Source organism: Apodemus sylvaticus, chromosome 14 (assembly GCF_947179515.1).
Source record: "Apodemus sylvaticus chromosome 14, mApoSyl1.1, whole genome shotgun sequence".
NCBI lineage: Eukaryota > Metazoa > Chordata > Mammalia > Rodentia > Muridae > Apodemus > Apodemus sylvaticus.
Genome location: NC_067485.1, coordinates 30,147,665 through 30,166,812, shown reverse-complemented (window position 1 = coordinate 30,166,812; position 19,148 = coordinate 30,147,665). Strand labels below are relative to the sequence as shown.

At 43.5% G+C, this 19,148-nt stretch overlaps 1 protein-coding gene across 1 annotated transcript in view; it reads right to left on the bottom strand.

Annotated features, from left to right (window-relative positions):
- The window catches only part of F13a1 (coagulation factor XIII A chain), a 182,620-nt gene extending 163,865 nt beyond the window's left edge, over nucleotides 1-18,755 (bottom strand). The window contains exons 1-3 of the mRNA XM_052156693.1: nucleotides 18,393-18,755; nucleotides 15,828-15,975; nucleotides 547-735 (exon numbers count right to left, since the gene is read on the bottom strand). Of these exons, the coding sequence (XP_052012653.1) occupies nucleotides 547-735; nucleotides 15,828-15,957 (319 nt within the window). The 5' untranslated portion in view covers nucleotides 15,958-15,975; nucleotides 18,393-18,755. The remainder of the gene's footprint in view (nucleotides 1-546; nucleotides 736-15,827; nucleotides 15,976-18,392) is intronic.
- Nucleotides 18,756-19,148: the final 393 nt, after the last annotated feature.

Genomic DNA, 19,148 nt, shown 5'->3' with positions numbered 1-19,148 from the left:
GCCCAGGGAATATTTAAAAAAAATGTCACATCATAGTGACTTTATAAAAGGGAAACAAAACCAAAATTAATTTGAGAATCAATGGAACAAACAAAGCTAAATGGTACTTTCCAGAAACTTGGAAATATACACTGTCAGTCATCAAGAATAGAGTACAAAGTGGCAGTAGGTTTCCTGCCCCATGCTCTTCTCATGCACTGTCAGAGACTGCTTTCATGCAGAACTCACTTTGGGGTTCCATATGTGGAGATCAGATGCTGAGGTTAGCAAATGCTACCAGCCTAAGACATTAACTAAATCACTCTAAAGTCCAACCACAACTGTAAGAAGCAAAAACCATTTGAGAAAAGCAAAAGACCCAGTTAAATAATTTTTTTTCACTAAACACGCTTCTATGCTAGATTTTGAAATTATTCCTGTTTGGCCGATTTAACCACTTCTCCAACTAGTGTTAAATATGGTGCTCGGAAAGTCTATAATCGAGCCAGTGCCCACCTCTCTTTGCAGTGTGACCCTAGTATCAGGGTTTAGGCAGGCAGCACTCACCAATGACATATTCCACTCTGAAGAGATCGCTCCTGGGGTCATATGGACGATTGAAGTCAATCTGGATGTAGAAAGTCTGCCCTCTGCGGACAATCAACTTATTGTTGTCATATTTGTCTGTGTGGTGATCGATCTTGTTGCTGTCCCATCGCTCCTTGAACAGGTGAACAGCTGTGACATTCAGGTAATCTGTCCACATAGAAAGCAAAGTAAGAAAACCATTAAATGTGTTTGACCTAAACACATATTCGAAAACACAGCTTATCTTTTTCTAGAAGAAAGTCTCCTGGTTGCTACTACAAGGGAGGGGAAGGGGCAGCAGATTCGAGAATCAGCCTCCTGCTTTGGAAGACAGATTCTTTTAAAACCTCTCCCCACCTGTGAGTTCTTTTCAGAGTGCAGGATTCTCATTTTGGGAGAGAAGGGTGGCTAGTTTAAAGACCTAGACACAGAGAAGTAGGGGTCAGAGTTCAAGTTTTCAGATTCTCTGTCTCATGCTGGGTGTTGTTAAGTCAGGCTCTTCCTGCTATGACTGTCCCTCCCTATGTGAGACTGCCACTTCAATTTCCCCATCTTTCCAAAAGGAGGGATCAAATCTGACAAAGCCTCAAAGGGACAAAGCCAGCCATTAATCCAAACTTCCCTCCTACCCTGGGAAGGGTCAAATGTCCTCCTACTGTAATTCTAAAAGTAGATCTGATTGCTCAAAGGCAGGAAGAGAGGAGAAGGACATGCTCTAGAAATGGAGGCAGCATTTCTGTGTGACAACATGTGACCATATCCACTGGCATAGGCAGAATAAGATTCACACATCCTTGGCTCCTAAATGACCAATCTAGGTGTCAGACTCTGGGACTTTTGATGCTAAAATTTCCAAGTTTTCCCTGTCTTTTGGAGTTAGGAGTATACATGTCAACTATATGCTTACTACTCATTTAGTTTTGCATATATTGCATATATTCACGTATTTTATAGAATCATATGTTACGTTACAACATTATCCAGAGGCTTACATAGATGATGTTGACATGAGATTCCATGAGTGAGAGGAACTTACAGATTTTCTGACACATACTAACACCAGAGAAAAGTGAGTTCCCCTCCTGGCCTTCTTCATTTCCTCCTGCACATGATCGCACACAGGAAGGTCTACAATGTGGTTTAGGAGACTGACTGGAGGTATTGGTTTCTGTACGTATGTTTGGAGCTCCCTCAACTAGGGAAAGTTGAGTTAGGTAATGTGATGGTTTGTATATGCTCATCCCAGGGAGTGGCACTATTAGAAGGTGTGACCTTGTTAGAGTAGGTGTGTCACTGCGTGTGTGGGTCTAAGACTCCCCTCCTAGCTGCCTGGAAGCCAGTATTCTGCTAGCAACCTTTAGATAAAGATGTAGAGCTCTCAGCTCCTCCTGTTCCATGCCTGCCTGGATGCTTCCATGTTTCTGCCTTGATGACAGTGGACTGAACCTCTGAACCTGTCAGCCAGTCCCAATTAAATGTTGTCCTTTATAAGACTTGCCTTGGTCATGGTGTCTGTTCACAGCAGTAAAACGTTAACTAACACAGGTAGCCTGGCCTCATTTTTCCAAGCTGCCTGGCTATTTGATGTATGTTTTGCTCCTATAGCATCCTATTACATTCAGAAAGCACAACTGTGAGCTTGAATACATGTGGAGGCATCTCCTTGCAAGACTTTCCCAAGCCCCTTTGCTTTACACAAAAAGTCTATATAGGAATCCCAGTCCCCTTAGACTCCATTTTTCCCTTGCAGAGAATAGAAAATGGGCACATTAAGATTCCCTCAAACTCTAAGCTCAACAGTCTCTGAAACACTCTTGATAAAGTCAAAGTTTGGGTAAAACCAAGTCAAAATTCAAGTCTCAAAATTCCTTGTATATGATAGTTTTCCTTCTAGATTTGAGTTCTCTTTCAAATGAGGATATTGTTACCCAGAAAATTTCCAGAAAGATTATAGTTATAGTGGGTTGGTCTGGTACTGTACCTGGCACAAAGTGAGATCATTAACCTACAGTGACTCACAGACCATGAATTCTGATGGAGCCTGTCATGGTGGAGTACTTCATGGGTTCCTCTGACTCTGTTATTAGATAGGCAAAGTGCACGAGATGATTTTACTTTTGTCTCATCTCAAAGATTTGTCAACAGACAGGAGCCTCTGAAGAGGACTTTTCCTTTAAACTGGAAGCTGCAGATGTATAATTTTGAACCTCTTTTCCATGCTGGCATTTCTTCTAACATCTATGGCTTTATTAAAGCCACAATTCCCATGTTAAAGCAACTTAAGGAAGAGCTGGAAATTGACAACTGTGGAAGTAGGGAACTTCCTGGGGTTTGCTGGCTAGCCAGTCTAGCTCCAGGTTCAGTGAGAGACCCTTTCTCAAAAAGTAATGGTTCAAGTGGATGCTTGATCTTGACCTCTGACCTCCACATGCACATGCACATGCACTAGTGTTTATGCACATAGATGAGCACACAGATACACAAACCTCTCTCTGTCTCTGTTTGTCTCTGTGCATTTGTAAACACAAAAAATAAACTTAGTTGGGTGGAATTGTTAAGATCAGCACTCCCTAAATCTCTTTATCTTCTTCCATAGTATCTTTCTGACAATCTGACTCATGATGCAGCGGCATTTGTTGTTTTAGGTCTGTGAAGCTCCCTATACAATTCATACTGCATCCTTTTTTGTTTGTTTGTTTGTTTGTTTGTTTGTTTTGAGACAGGGTTTCTCTGTGTAGCCTTGGCTGTCCTGGAACTCGCTCTGTAGATCAGGTTGGCCTCGAATTCAGAAATCTGCCTGCCTCTGCCTCCCAAGTGCTGGGATTAAAGGTGTACACCACCACTGCCCAGCTTCATACTGCATTCTTATATTTTGCATAGTTGAGCAATTATATAATTTTGAACTTATGTTTTCAGAGTTCTTTCTCACAGCCTTAAAGGATGTCCTGAAGGTCACAGCATTTACCATGTTTGCTAAAGACATAGACACACCCTTGCCTCCCAGATTTGTGCTGTCTCTGATTGTCATGGAGTCATTAACCTTGGAAGAGAGGACATTCCCCAATAACCTTGGCAGGAAGAATATTTCCCAACATTGGCAGGGAAAATATTTCCAGAAGGAGGAACATGAAGTAAAATTTTATATGTATTTGGAGGCCCACACCCTGCTGGGTCTGTTCCAGGGGTGGGAACCATGTCACAGCATTCCTTCCAGGACCATTTAGGACTTGGCAGTCAGGAAATCCACAGGAAGCATATACTAGACCATCTTGAGAATGGTAGAGTTGTATAAGAGTGGACTGTATATTCTGTGATGTGAAGGGTGCCCTGTTCACTCAGATAGCCATGCATGGAGATGGCTCAATCATATCTAGAAGGTCTACCAAAATGGACCAGAAGGTGCCTTTCCCTTTGAGATTCAGTGAATGTGTGATATTGAGGGCTTTCCTTCCACTGCTGTACATGAACAGAGAACTGATGACACCATTCTGAGATTTGTGTCTTTAGATGATGCTATGCTAAGAAAATGGAGCAGAAGAGTTGATTTATAAAGTCATTTTGGAGAGGGTTTTGCATCTTGGTGTGTGTGTGTGTGTGTGTGTGTGTGTGTGTGTGTGTGTATGTGTGTGTGTTTGTGTGTGTGTGTGTGTGTGTGTGTGTGTGTGTACATGTTCCATGCCTGGGACAGAGTGAGTTTAGGTCTAGGCCCAGGTGTGGTTGGAATTTCAGGACAGTTTACCATTCAGATAAACTTATTGCCTGTGCTTTAAAAGGCAGACATATCTCTGAATTCATTTGCAATAATTAAAAAATTATGCTTATGGTCTATTTCTAAGAATCAGGGGGCTGGGATCATGGAATGCTGATTTGTGGGATAATCAAAAAGAAATTTGGAGTAAATGACTGAATGTAAGTAAAAGACAGAGCTTCGGCCTGTGAGAGCTGAGATTTCTGGATGAGTTTTCTGGAGATCTCCAAAGCAGTCTTGAGCAGAACACACTCTGTCAGCTGTGCCCATGATTTGGCCTTGAGTGTTCTTTTTGCCACTCTTGAATGCCCCTTCTTCACAGTCCCTGTCCTAACTGAGGATGGTCCTTAGCTTCTGACTGTGAATACTGGTTTGGACTTCCACACAGATCCAGAGCAAGTCTCTGTCCCTCTTCTACTCTCAAGTTTAGAGACCACTCTGAGAGAACCCCTGAGTGAAAGCATCTCAACATTTAACCTCATCTTTAAGGAGTTATTCCCAAAATATTATAAATATAAATCCTGTTTCATAATAGATTTAATTTTGTCAGTTTCTCCCAGGAAGAGTTTTCCCTTGACTAATATACATTATTCTGGCTGTAGTTTTTCCAATAACCTACAATGAGAGCACTACATTTTATAAAAATTTTTAAAAAAAGGCATATTTTGGTTTCTTTAGGTCAGGCATCATTGGGCACTAGTAGTTGACTATAGATTTACATTAAGCATCTGCTGAAGCAAAACCCTTAAAACACTTTCTGATGTCATTTCTATCAATAAGGGATTGCAGTTCCACCCAGATGCCCACGGGTCTCTCACCCGTGTAGTTATTTGGCTATATTTACTTATACAACTGCTTTTTCTTCTTTGTGGCTCCATTTATAAGGTCTTGCATGAATTCATAATACATTCATTTGTAGAGTTGGTTCATTTTCTATGTTCTCACAATGACTTTGGACCTTAAGTTTGCATTCAGTACATGTACTATTTACTATACCCTGATTTCTAGAGTACATAATTTTGTGTTGTCACCCAAGGCAGTAATACAAGTATTCATTAGACAATTGCCTCATGATTGAAAGCTAAGTAGACACAACAGTAAATACCAAAAGGGGCATAAATAATAAGAGAAATGTAGGGTTCTGGGAAGGGGTGTGGGAGAACCCCTTCCCAGAAGAAAGATAAGGTTCTACTTCCGTTTCTGTTGTTGTGATAAAAGACTTTGAGTAAAAGCAACCTAGGGGAGAAAAGGGGTTTATTTGGCTTACACCTCTAGGTCACATTCCATCACTGAAGGAAGTCAGGGTAGGAACTTGAAGCACAGAACATGGAGCCTGCTCACAAACTCATGTGTAGCTAGCTCTCTTATATAGCCAAGGACTTCTTGCCTAGGAAATGGCACTCCTACAATGATCTGGGTCTCACTCTCTCAGTCAAGACAATCAAGACCATCCTTAAAGACATACCTGAAGATCAATCTGGCAAAGATAAATACTCAGTTGAGACGCCATTTTTAGGTGATTCTAGGCTGTGTCAAGTTGATAGTTTATGCTGACAGTGACAACTGCGAACAAGTGCATAGAGAGGAGGGTTGTTCGAACAAGAGTGTGAGTGATCACATAAGAAGCCAGAAGACAATAGACTCGCTGAAGTGGGTCGAGGATCCCATGAAAGTTCAAGGCCCAAGCTCCTTCAGGTCTTGTTGACCACATTCAGGGGTTTAGATTTTGTGCTGAGGATCCAGTGGAATCCAAGATGGTGAACTGGCAAGATGATTAATTCCATACACACAAGTTAAACCTCTTCTGGGGACAAAAATGGAATAGGGTTGGGATGGTATCAGTTTCGAGGGCCAATAAGAAAGCCGTTGCTCATTCTGGGTTATGATTGGTGCTGAGGGTCAGCTGCTCCCTCTAGACCTCCCTCCTCTGTCTGTGTTGACTGACCAGAGTCTGTGAAACATCTGCTCTTGTCCTCCCAACCTCCCCAACCCCAGCTTCCTGACCTCTAAAAATATTTAAGATTCATGTCTCTGCATCAGTTTCTGCTAGAGCCAATCACCTGCCACTCCTGGAACAGGATTGTAGACAGATTGCCCTTAGTTCAAAGTGCCAACGTTGTGTGCTAAAAACAAATTAAAGAAAAATCTCAAGTATGGGGGAAAATAGATTTGTGCTGCAGGGAATGATTATATAGGTCTCATTGTACTCCCTATACTTGCCTCCATGATTACTACCTTTCTTTCCTTATGATTGACTGTCCAAAAGAATGTTTATTAATTCAAATGACTTGATTTTTTTAAACAGCTTTATCTATGCAGAAAAATAAATCTAGACATGAAGATTTATCCAAATGTCTATGCCTTACCCTAGAAAGGGAGATTCATCCAACTTTCTACCTCACACCCCAGCCTGAAAAACCGGGTGAACATCTATGGAGTCTGAGTAAGGTCAGCTGACCCTTGTGCTAGTTCTGAGAGATACTGGCTGGTGCTGGAAGATGGAAAGCTTGGTGGTTTGGAATAACCTGCCCTTACCAAAGGCAGTCCAGATTATATGCTGGCGCACTGGTAGTGTGCATGGCAAAACTCCTAGTGGGCAGTAGTCTCTGCTCTGAAGTGGCCATGGCAAAATATTTTTTTAGATACTAATACTTTGCATAATATTATAAAAGTGCCTCACTACTCTGTAATTATGTAAGGCCAGCAGCCATGGAAGGTTCTGAGGATATAGCTCACTAGTTAAAAGTATGTCCTGTCTTGCAGAGGACCCAAATTCAGCTTTATGTACCACACTGGGTTGCTCATGGCCACCTTTACTTCCAGCTTCAGGGGCTGTTATGACTTCTTCTGGCCTCCACAGACAGTGAACTCACATGTACACAGAGAGACATACATATATAAAATTCAAAAGAAAATCTTTAAAAGAAATTACTAAATATTCTTAAGCTACTGTTTTCTTACTTTTAATAGCATGTTAAGTAAGAACAGAGGATTTGGAACCAAACTCTAGAGATCTTTTATGTTTTCCACACATTGTCTTTATGACCTTGAACAAGTACATAAATTCCATGGGCCTCAGTTTCCTCCTCTATAAAGTGTAGATAGAATGAGGGAGAATATGGAAGGAGTAGCATATCTGGGGGTCTGGCACATGAAAATCACTCAGAAGTCAATAGCAGTAACAGTGGCTCCTAACATCTGGGCAGTCCCTGGCTTCTAAGCTTCAGAAATCAATGTCTGAGAGGGCATCCCCGACACCAGGAAGAACAGTTCCTGAGATCCCATCTAGAAGGACACATCAAGGAGCATGCCCTGATCCTGGGCATGGCCTGGCACATCCTTCATGCTCTCAGACACCTTTGCTTTTCTTGTTCTGATTCTACAGGTAGAAAAGTCCTTCCCTACTCCAGAGTTAGAATGACACATAATAAGATGGTGTAGACCACCATTAAGAACTTTATTTTAAGCCGAGCGGTGGTGGTGGAACAAACCTTTAATCCCAGCACTTGGGAGGCAGAGCCAGGTGTATTTCTGAGTTCGAGGCTAGCCTGGTCTACAGAGTGAGTTCCAGGACAGCCAGGGCTACACAGAGAACCCTATCGAGAAAAAAAAAAAAAGAAAGAAAAAGAAAAAGAAAAAGAACTTTATTTTACCTTTGCCTTTACATAGGACTGACTGGAAACCCCTTGAGGAGAAGGCAGTTCCTTGGACACCTTATCACTTATGCCTGCGGAAGTATGGGAGAATGTCCCAGCAGGCCTGCCATTTTCCATGTAAATGAGTCCCATAACACACTAAACATTTAAATGGGTCTTGATTTTTTTCACTTTAAAATGAATTGTTTTATTAACCCTAGAAGAAAACATATCAGTTCTTTCAATAGCATGTATCAGGCAGTTTATGCTCAAGACAAGTAATTTTAAGGGTTACACGTATTGTTGGGGAAGAAGACTGGAGATTACAGGGTCCAACACCTCCATGTAAGAACTTTTGTTTCACATTGGAATAAGCCAACAGGTTTGGAATGAAGGGTAAGTAAAGGTGCTAATGAAATAGTAAGTGTAAGAAGCCTAAAACAGAGAGAGACAAAGAGACAGAGAGACAAAGAGATGAACAGACTGAAAGACAAACACACACATACAAACACATACACACACACCTACCTTATGGTTTGTAGATTTTTTTCTTAGTAAAAATAAACATATACAATTTGCTTTGAACATAATAGATAGGGCCTAGGAGCCATAGCACCCACTTAATCTAAATAATAATAAGGAAATGATTATATGTATGTATATGACACAAAGTACACAAATGTATGTATATACACAAACAAATATTTGACCTATTGTACTGTTTCTGAGTACTTCTTAAAAATATTTAATTTTAAGCCTGAATTTTAAAAAATCATGTTTTAAAATTGCTTTTATTTATTTATTTATTTTATTACAATATCACCCTAATAAATCAGTGTCTTTGGAAAGGAAGTAGAACACTCATAGGAAAATGTTGCATTCTAAGTGAGGAAAAACCAGGGCGAAGTAAAATAAAAATCTAATCTTTTCAGATTCCTTCCTCAAACTATCTAAATGAAGAAAAACATTTCATTTAAAAAAATGAGACTTGGGGGAAAAAAGACATAAAAGTGAAACTTGGCTGAGGGTATGGAAGATTAAAAGTCACTCTGATAGGTAGAAGGTTTAAAGCAATCATGTTCAAAACGGCAGTCAAATGTGTAAGGGGCACGGAAAGATAAAACCAGGTGGCTTATTCTCTGGAAATAGAAAATGACAGCCATGGTCGTGTCTCTTCAAAGCAACCTTCTAATGGTTCAGTGGATTCACTAGGTGTTTTAATCTGTTTCTCATTACTGTAAGAAATGTCTGAGGCTGGGTTTTTAATGAAGAAAGAGAAGGAGATGAGAAGAGAGAAGGGGAAGAAAGAATGGAGGAAAAAGAGGAGGGGGAAGGAAAGAAGAGAAGAAAGGGGAGGGAGGAGAGGGAGAGAGAGAAGGAGAGGGGAGGAGAGGAGAGGAGAGGGGAGGGGAGGAGAGGGGAGGGGAGAGAAGGGGAGAGAAGAGGAAAGGAGGAGAAGAGGCAAGAGAGAAGGGGGAGGAGGGGAAAGAGAGCGTGGAGTAGGAGGAAAGGGAGGAGGGGGAGGAAAGGGAGGAGAAGAAAGGAGAATAGGAAGAGGGGAAGGAGAAGGGGAGGAGGGGAAGGAGAGATCAGAGGGGGGAAGAAGAGGGAAGTAGACAGAGGGGAGAGGAGGGAAGCAGAGGGGAAGAGAAAAGAGAGAAAAGAGAAGAGAGAGGAGTAAACAAGGTGATTGGATGCTAACAGTTTAAGCCACATATTCTGTCTCTGGTGTGGCATATGGCACCATAAAGGCAGAAGCTTGACAAAACAGAAAGAGATCTCATGGCGAGGTTCTTTCTTTTATCAAAACCCACTCTGATGAGAACTAGCTCAGGGTCACACAAGGAAGACTTTAATCTCTTCCAAGGGTAACCCCCACCACCACCCTACCCCCCCCCCACCTCCCCACACAGGGACATTAGGATCTTCCAGGAGGCCCTGCCTCTCTGTTCACCACACAGAGACCAAGTTTTAGCGTATGAACCTTCATGGACAAACTACGTCCAAATCACAGCTCTGAAAGTCAGTGTTCAGGGGAAGGAGGTGAGTTCTCCAAGGTCACCAAATGGATAACATTTCTCTTGTTGATCACGGATAGTCACAGGCAAAGCAAGACAGAAGCAGAATCCTTATCACAAGGAGCACAGTTGGTTACCATGAAACATGGACATAGGTATAAAAATAATGAGGCCTTCTAGTTCCCCTTTGCCTGTTTATACCCCTCCCCAAGTGTATGGTATTCAGAAAGCATCTGTTAAGTGGGTGGGTGGATTGTACTTTGCTCCTTGGCCTAACAAGACATAACATAGATAGAAAGAGCCTTCTTAGCATTTCGGCCTCATTCACCACAAGCAGCAAATGAATTCACATCTCCCTGCCCAAGCCCAGCTCCTAGCAAAATGGAACAGCTCACTGGGAAGCCACGTCTTCTTTTTTAAAGTTTTATTATGGCTAGGAACTTGGCAGCTTGCCCTTTCAAAGTGACAGCTTTCAAGAAGTCTACCTAACACAATTTAGTCTAATTCCAAACACATCGGAAAATGGGCTGTTAGAGAAAGAGTGTTGCTCCTCAAGTCAGCCGCTTCCCTGTCCTCCTACTCTCTCCCTAATATGAAAAAAAGTGAATTATCTTCTCCCTAGGTTGCAAAAATATTCTTCTGAGAATGATTATACCTGTCACAGATGGGATCTTGGAATAAGTTAAATGTTTAGGTTCATATTCTAGGAATTCCCTGGTGAGCTGAGCTCTCCCTGCAATCTTTGGTAACAGTATTACTAAGCTGTAGGCATTAACGCTGTGCATGAGGAAGTGGGTCTGTTTATCGTGGAGAGAGCCACAGGAAGGCTTTTCCTCATACATCTTTTGGCGACTCAGAGGAGAAAGTATAATTAGAACAATTAAAGACATTTTTCTTCAGCTATTATTTAAACTGTGGCTACTAAAATGTCCTATAGCCTTAAATGCTTCAGAAATCTTAGATGAGACTCACACCTTCTCCAGGGCTGAACGCCTTCTGCTCTGCCTCTTCTCTGGCCTGAAATATCTCCTCTCAATTTTCTCTTCACTATGAGAATTACTCTTATAAAACATAATCCTGCTATTGAGAGTCCACAGCAAGTCTCCTCTGTTCTGTGGGATGGAAGGAAAGTAGGGTCTTCAATGCTTATTGTAGGGTGACCCCTGCCGAGTTTTTAACACTTATCTTTTCTTTGTCCTTCAGCCAAGTCTCACCACTTTTGAAAATGATCTTCCATGTACGCTTCATCCTTTCTTCCTTCATCTTTTAAAAGAGATGTATTTATTCTTTTCCCTTCCAGGTGGTGTGGGGGTGTGGGGTGTGGGAGGGGGAAGTGGTATGTATTCCTGTGCATGTGTTTTAAGGCAGCGCCTCTCACTGAACCCCGGGTTCAAGTTTTCTCAGTAAGGTTGGAAACAGACAAACTCAGCAATCCTCTTGTCTCTTCTCACCTTACGATATGGAATTACGAGAGTATGTAGAATTCCAAATTCTCCATGGGCACTAGGTTGTGGTACCCATAACTGTTCATCAAGCTTCTCTTACCCAGGAAGTCATCTCTCTAGCCCCCCCCCCCCGCTGTTTCTTCATTTGATGGGTGTCTACATCATCTGTATGTAGTACAGACTGATCAGTAAATCATGATCCCAGCCTCCCATGTACAGAGTACAAGCTTGCACTACCACACTTGGCTTGGTCCTTGCTTTTTTTCATTATTTTTATTTTATTGAGAGAAAGAGTCTCCTATTCCCCCAGACTGGCCTTGAACTCAGCATGAAGCAGAGGATGATGGTGAATTGCTTATCTTTCTGCTGCCATCTCCCGAGTGCTAGGATTCAGTCTTTACTGCCAGGCTCAGCAGGGCATGTCTGAAACAAGACACCGCTGAGATGTCTTTATTATCTAGAAGCCTTCTCCATCCTCTTCCCGACTCTACCACAAAACCTGTGTCTCCATCATTTTACTTTAGTTTCTCTAATTTTCAATTACAGTATTTATTAGACGGAATTGCAGTGACCTTTGGTAAGTTTTTGTTTGGTTATTTTTGGGTGGGGGTGGGTGCTTGTTTTTAAAATGAAAGCCACTTGAGCTGAGAGACTGACTTTCTCTTTCTGTCCTCAAATAGAACCCTGACACGTAAATGATAACAAATATGGTTTTTTGAACTGAATGAGTGATGAACTTCACAAAACAAGTTCATTTCTCTGCCATGTTTTGAACCCTTTTCTCATTCTTTCAGTAACCCTAAATTCAGAGTGTCTTCTTGGCACCAAGGAGAAGTTGAATAATAACTGATTAAGAGATTGGTTTAATTCTGACAAAGAATGGTAGGAGGGAAGAAATTTTCAGAAAAACACCTAGACTCCATGATCCTAAAATCTCCTGGGATGGCCTCCATTTGAATGTTCATCGGGACATCCTTGCTTCCTCATTTGACTCCAACACAATAGTCCCATCATGTACATATTCCAGTCACTGCTATAAATGACCACTCTGTGACAGAGTCCCACAGCCCAAGAGAATGAAGTGCTATTATGCAGCATTACATTTCCAGCCACACACAACTTGAGACCTGGAAGGCTATGGAGAGATTTTGCAGAAATACCAACTGAATCTGTAGGACACTTCATTTAGAAATGATGCCAATATAGGGCTAGGAAGATGGCCCATCTGGTAAAAGCACTTGCCACGTAAGAATGAGGACCGGAGTTTAAATTCTAGTCATTAATTCAGAGGTGGAGGCAGGAGATCTCTACAGCAAGCTGGCTTGCTAGAGTAGCCAAACTCATGAGCTAGGTTTAAGTGAGAGACTGATCCCCAATACATATATGGTGGAAAGTAAGTAATCAAGGAGATAGCCAATAGCCAACATTAATCTCTGGCCTAACACACACACACACACACACACACACACACACACGCACACGCACACGCACACGCACACACACACATATCAATATCAACTTAAATAATATGAGCAGGTACTCGTGATAATTTTCCAATTATGGGCACATGGGAGGACACTAAGGATCTCTAAAAGTGTATGATGACACCAGGCATATTTACGACTTGGTCCTATCTCTAAGGTCCCATTATAATGTCAGATAGTTCTGATTTTCTTAAATACTATAGTATGCATTTGGAGATGTTTTGTGAGTTTATATAGTTCAATGTGTTTTGTTTTTAACAATACAAAAATAATACTTTGAGAAGGGCCCTTGCTGTGTTGCCCTGGCTAGTCTTGAAGTGATTCTCTGTTTCAGCCTTTCAAATGCTTGGGAATATGGCGTGCTTCACTCAAATAAAAGGATTCTTAAGCAAGTATGCCCAGTTGTAGTGAAAGACTATTATCCACATCAGCCACATCCTGGACATGTGGATATATTCTGGAAATTCATGAATACTTCCCAGTAGCAGTCAGTATTCATGGTGATGAACCTAATTAAAATGAAAGGGCTGATGTGGTCTCTCTCTCTCTCTCTCTCTCTCTCTCTCTCTCTCTCTCTCTCTCTCTCTCTCTCTCTCCTCGTTTTTCAGATTTGCTCAGTTCGTTTTACATGGGGAGTTTTCAAAATGAAAAAGCTACCACTGAAGGCAATGGGGATGGAGAATTGGGCAATTGGGCATAAGGCTCTGGGATCCTGGAGTCAGAGCCATACTAAATGGAGATGAAAGTGCTACCGGGTCCACTAGTGGCCACTGGGTGAAATGCAAGATTGCTTGAACCAATGCCACAGCCTGCCTTCCCTGACGTTCATTAGTCCCTTTATAAAGGTGACTTCTGGGACTGAGAGTGGGGAGGCTTAATATATTTAGTGCCAAACCCATTCTGGGCTCTTTAGACAAATAAACAGAAATTTGAAGTCTGCAGAATAATAGGCTGCTTCAGACAGTATGTCTGCTGATTTTTTTTTCTTTGTTCTGTTTTTTTCCTGTCCAGCTCAGTTGAGACTCCCTAACTATGATTCTTGGATCAAAGATCACATGCTTATAGCACACAGTGAAAAAAAAACACTGAACAAACACATACTGAAATGTGTTATTAATGAGTTATAGTGATTTGGCGTGGTGAGTCATTCAGTTTGTGAGTTACTGTTTACATCCATTCAGGTCATGTTGCAGTTACTGCACTTTCCTGTGTGAGGGCTGCTTGGGCACAACTCTCATGTCATTTACTTTGGAGTAAATAAAGGTTGCCTTTTCAAAATAGGTGACGTATTCCCCCATCTCTGCTTCCAAAGGAAGATTTGCAGAAGACCAGTTATCTCTGGTATCAGGGGGAAAAAAACAACTGACCTCTTTAAGTGCTCTGGTGACTGTTATGTATTATTGGCAACATTTGGCTCAGATTTATGATTTCCTTAGGCGCTCCACCAGTGATGTCCTGGTGAAGAAGGATCATCTGCACATTCCAGCTAACAGACCATCACTGGACCGGTCATGTGGCATGGGTCAGATGCTGTCACAGGCAATATTTACCCAGTTCTTAGGAACACCCTGAACAATTGCCCCTACTTTGTTGATGAGTAAGGCTTGAAGACTTAGATGACTTTTTCTGAGATGGGAAACTGAGTTTTCTGCCTCCAAGACCAGTAATTCTTTGTGCCCTTTATCACACGTACAGAGGTTCAGGTGTCTCCTCATGGATCCTGGTGGGGGTGCTTGAACCCCCTCCTCCTTCTTTTCCTATGGCTGCCTTCTTTCAGAGCCAATGCACTCTCTCCCCGAGTGCAGTGTCTTCTCTGCCAGAGGGGAATTTTACCAAGAAAACTGAATACCCTAAGGTGACCCATGGGATAGTTTGATGTCTGCAGGCTTTCCAATATTATTTGCATTCTTAAAAAAAAAAAAAACTTCTAGTCTTTGGCAGCAAAAAGTAAAGAATATCACTCATTGCTTTTATTTCCTAACCTGACAAAGAAAACCGAGGCAATGGTTCTGTGGCTTTAATGTCAGGGTTTAGAATGTAACACTTAGTTGAGAGAGTCAGTACTTGAACACTAAGAGCCACTGAGTGACTGTCTGTACCTACCTCAGCGAGTAGATGTTTATCTCCCATGAAATACAGCACTGAGAGCCCTCAGGAGTAAAACTGGGTTTTGGTGCATAAATGATATTCCACAGTGTACTGCCAGTTAGATGCTATTCAGGGACAAGAGTCTGAATGTCCCTGCTCATTCCCCAAGGGAATGGCTTCTGTATCACCAAGCCAATGCTGGCACCTGGACCCTGTCATAGCTGACAAGGCCAAAACCAGGTCATCTGGTGGCCATTGCACCCAGAGTGGGTCCCTCAGGAGGAGGCAGAGGGAACATCTTCCCTTGCCTTCTCTCCCAGTTGCTCAGGAGACAGAGGAGACATTGAGGGCTTCCATCTCTGTTACTGTCAGAGTCTGGCACCTCTCACCAGCTCTGAGATTCAGAGCCATGGATGGAGGAGGGAGAAGGAAGGAGTTCAAGCCAGACAGTCAGATGCAGTGACAATATTATAGAAGTGGAATCTTCCAGCAAGAGAACGTTCTCCAAAGTAAAGAAAGAACATCAGGGGTGAAAGAGCCCCTTGGTGAACCCAGCAGCATGTTGTGTAAAAGGAAGGGCTGAGAAATAGAAAGAGGAAGTACCCTCCCTGTGTGACAGGATCAGTAAATACCCAAACTAGGACTGTCTTTTCAAGTTCTCTGGTATTTCTACAGCTTGAATTTTGGAGCCATTCTTGGGTGGGCACCAGAGACTGAGGATAGGCACCAGAGACGATGAGGGGACATATTTTTGTAAATCTTTGTGAAGGAGGGTCCTGACACAGAGTCCTCATGGGAAAGGGGGCCTGGCTCTACTAGACACAGGAGTGTGCTCCTCCTACCTTTCAGGTTGAAGCCCCTGGGCACCAGGCCCTGCAGCTCCTCAGTCGGGAGGTCCACTTCTGCCGCATTGGAGTTGTTTGGTGGAACTGCTCGTCTCCCTCCAAAGGTGCTTGCTGGAGTATCTGACATCCTCAGCTTTACTGGATCCTTGGGAAGGGAGAGAGAGTTCATGGGACAGGAGCGTGAAATGGGTACCACTTATGGCCAGGATTCTAAAATAGAGGCAGAGATGCAAACTGTGCACGGCAGCTCCCAGACAATACATTGTAACCCTCTCACAAATGATAACTGGGAGGTGGCAGTGAGGATTAGCCTAGGAATGGAGTATGTCCCCTGAGGATCTCAGGGAGAGTCCCCATTTGTCAAAATGTATAGAAAGCAAGAGAGTGTTTGCTTGAAGAAAAAAAAATGTCTTTAAACATTTCAGATAGCATAATTTTTCTTTCCTTAGCACCCCAAAGCCTGTATTTTTTGTAGGTACATGCAACTACTCATCTCGGGGAGACTCACCAAACCTAAGTCACTGTGAGGATTAGACTCATAAAAACCTGTGCAGATTAGGATGGTCCCTTAAAGCTGTCTACACCAGTCATTTAATTTTGGACGCTATTTACTGAGGGCTTCTTATGAGCTGGGATGTGAACTTTGGACATAGGTTGGTTCCTCAGATGTGAAAACAGCATCTCTTTCCTGAGAGCTTACAGTATAGTGGGGTTAGAAGTGAGCCTGACAAGAGGCACACATGAATCTGCTAGGGTATGTGGAATGAAGGCCATGGTTATGTCCAATTGAAATTGTAATGAGGCTGTGCTCTAACTGGGTCTGGCCTGCTTCCTCTTCTCTTGGAGTTTGTGCAGGCGACCAGCCAGACTAAATACTACACACCTTACCTTCAGGGCCCAATAAGGACTTGTTGACCAACTGGCCAAAATGAAGGGGGACTTTGTCTCTTCACCTGGCTCACCATGCAGTGACTCCTGGCAACCTGGCTGTTTACAAAACCCAGGCACACCCTTGTCAGATGAAGCATTGCTATTACGGGATCAACTTGATTAGACTGTTCTAGAAATGAGAGGAGCCCTGGAAGCAAGGCTGAGCACAGGTTCATTAGGTGAGGTGTTTGGTCTTTGGAGGAGTTCTTGGAAGAATGAGACAACAATGGATATCTAGACATGCCTTTGGGGATTTACAGATAATCTCTGGTGAGCTAAGGAAGGAGAAGAGTTTAAATAAAAAAGATTTGGTGACAGAGAAGACTAGAAAACTCACCCCCCTGATGTCAGATAGCAAAGACTTTCTGAGTGATCATTTAGAGGCTAGCAGCAGGGGGTGGGGAACAGCGCTAGGCAGCCAGACAGCCTTCTAGTAGAGAGCAAGTAGAACAGAGAACATTCCAGGTGCTGGTCAAGAAAGGAAGTCCAGGCCACTGGGTGAGCAGGTGGGGGTAGTCCCCTGATACATTTAGAGAAGGGAGAAGAACTTGAGTCCAGCCCCTGTGCTGGGATGGAAGGCAGGCATTCCCAGGTGGCCTTACCCCCTCTTCTAACCTTAGTCCCAGTTCCACAGCTGGCTTCCCTTAGGAAATGGGACCTGCCCTGGAGGAACAATCTCATTCCTGTTCCCATTGAAGAGTCTTTTACACCAGGCTAGCTGTGCTCTCAGGGTAGCATGGGAGAGCTCAAAGAAGGTCTCTCTCTCTCTCTCTCTCTCTCTCTCTCTCTCTCTCTCTCTCTCTCTCTCTCTCATTAGATATTTTCTTTATTTACATTTCAAATGTTATTCCCTTTCCTCATTTCCCCTGCAAAAACCCCTATCTCATCCCTGCTTCTCCTGCTCACCAACCCACCCACTCCCAGTTCCCTGTCCTCCCATTCCCCTATACTGGGGCACTGAGTCTTCATAGGACCAATGGCCTCTCATTGATGTCCGACAAGGCCATCCTCTGCTGCATATTTGGTTGGAGCCATGGGTCCCTCTTTGGTTGGTGATTTAGTCCCTGGGAGCTGGAAGCTCAGAATACCCAAGATATAATTCACAGATCACATGAAACTCAAGAAGAAGGAAGATCAAAGTGGGGATACTGTGGTCCTTCTTAGAAGGGGGAACAAAATATCCATGGGAGGAGATACAGAGACAAAGTGTGGAGCAGAGACTAAAGGAAAGGCGATCCAGAGACTGCCCCACATGGAGATCCATCACATATACAGTTACCAAACCCAGACTTTATTGTGGATGCCAACAAGTGCTTGCTGATAGGACCCTAACATGGCTGTCCTCTGAGAGGCTCTGCCAGTGCCTGACAAATACAGAGGTGGATGCTCTCAGCCAAGCTTTGGACTGAGCATGGGGTCCCCAATGGAGGAGTTAGAGAAAAGACCCAAGGAGCTGAAGGGGTTTGCAGCCCCATAGGAGGAAGAAGGTCCCTTTTAAAGAGGTGAAAGGCTGGAACTGGAGAGGGACCACCTCTGACCCCTCCCCAACACTATAGAGACACAGAATATAAGTTCAGAGGACAGCTACAGCTTGGAGCAGGGCTGCTTAGTGCTGCTTCGAGGGTCTCTTACCTGCTTGTGCTTCTGAGAGGGTGTTCTGTGGTAGTCTCTCTGTGTGCCTCTGGGTACTTCCTCAAAAGGACTCAGGCAAAGTGACCAGAAAGTTGGCTCTTAAATAGCTTCCTAACGGCTCCCACCCTCCTCCCCATCCCAGAGGATTTCTCCTCCCCTTTCTTGACAGCTGGTGGAGGGGGCAGAACAGTTTCTAGGACTTTCCATGTACTTCTGCCGTTCAGCTCTGATATTCTAGCATGTGCCCCTTCCTGCCTCCACACCCCATTTGCTCCTAAGTTCCCATGCTGGCATCTCCTCACTCCCCCCAGAGTCAGCCTTTCCCCTCCTCTGGCTGCTACTAGTAACTGACAAATGGCACTGGGGTGTTAGCCAGCCTCTCTCCTGCTCCCTGCTGGGTCAAAAGGGCTAAAGGGTCATTCTCCACCCCCCCACCCTCCCCACCCCCCACCCCCCCACCCCTCACCCCCCCACCCCACCCCCACCCGTGGAATGCCTTGCTGGCAGAAAGGAGGATCTGCCTTTTCACAGACAAGCCACACAGACAGTTGTGACAGTGCATACAGGGAGAGCAATGAGTAGGTCTTGTGCAAAGAAAATCGCCCCTGAATTCCCCACAGATCCCCAGCCCCAGCCCCAGTCAAACCACAGGACTTCCTGCAGGACAGCCACATTGATAGCCAGTGTCAGTAACGATGGGCAGATACCCTCAAGAGTGTCACGCAAGATAGAAACACTTTGTGTTCCCTAGAAGTG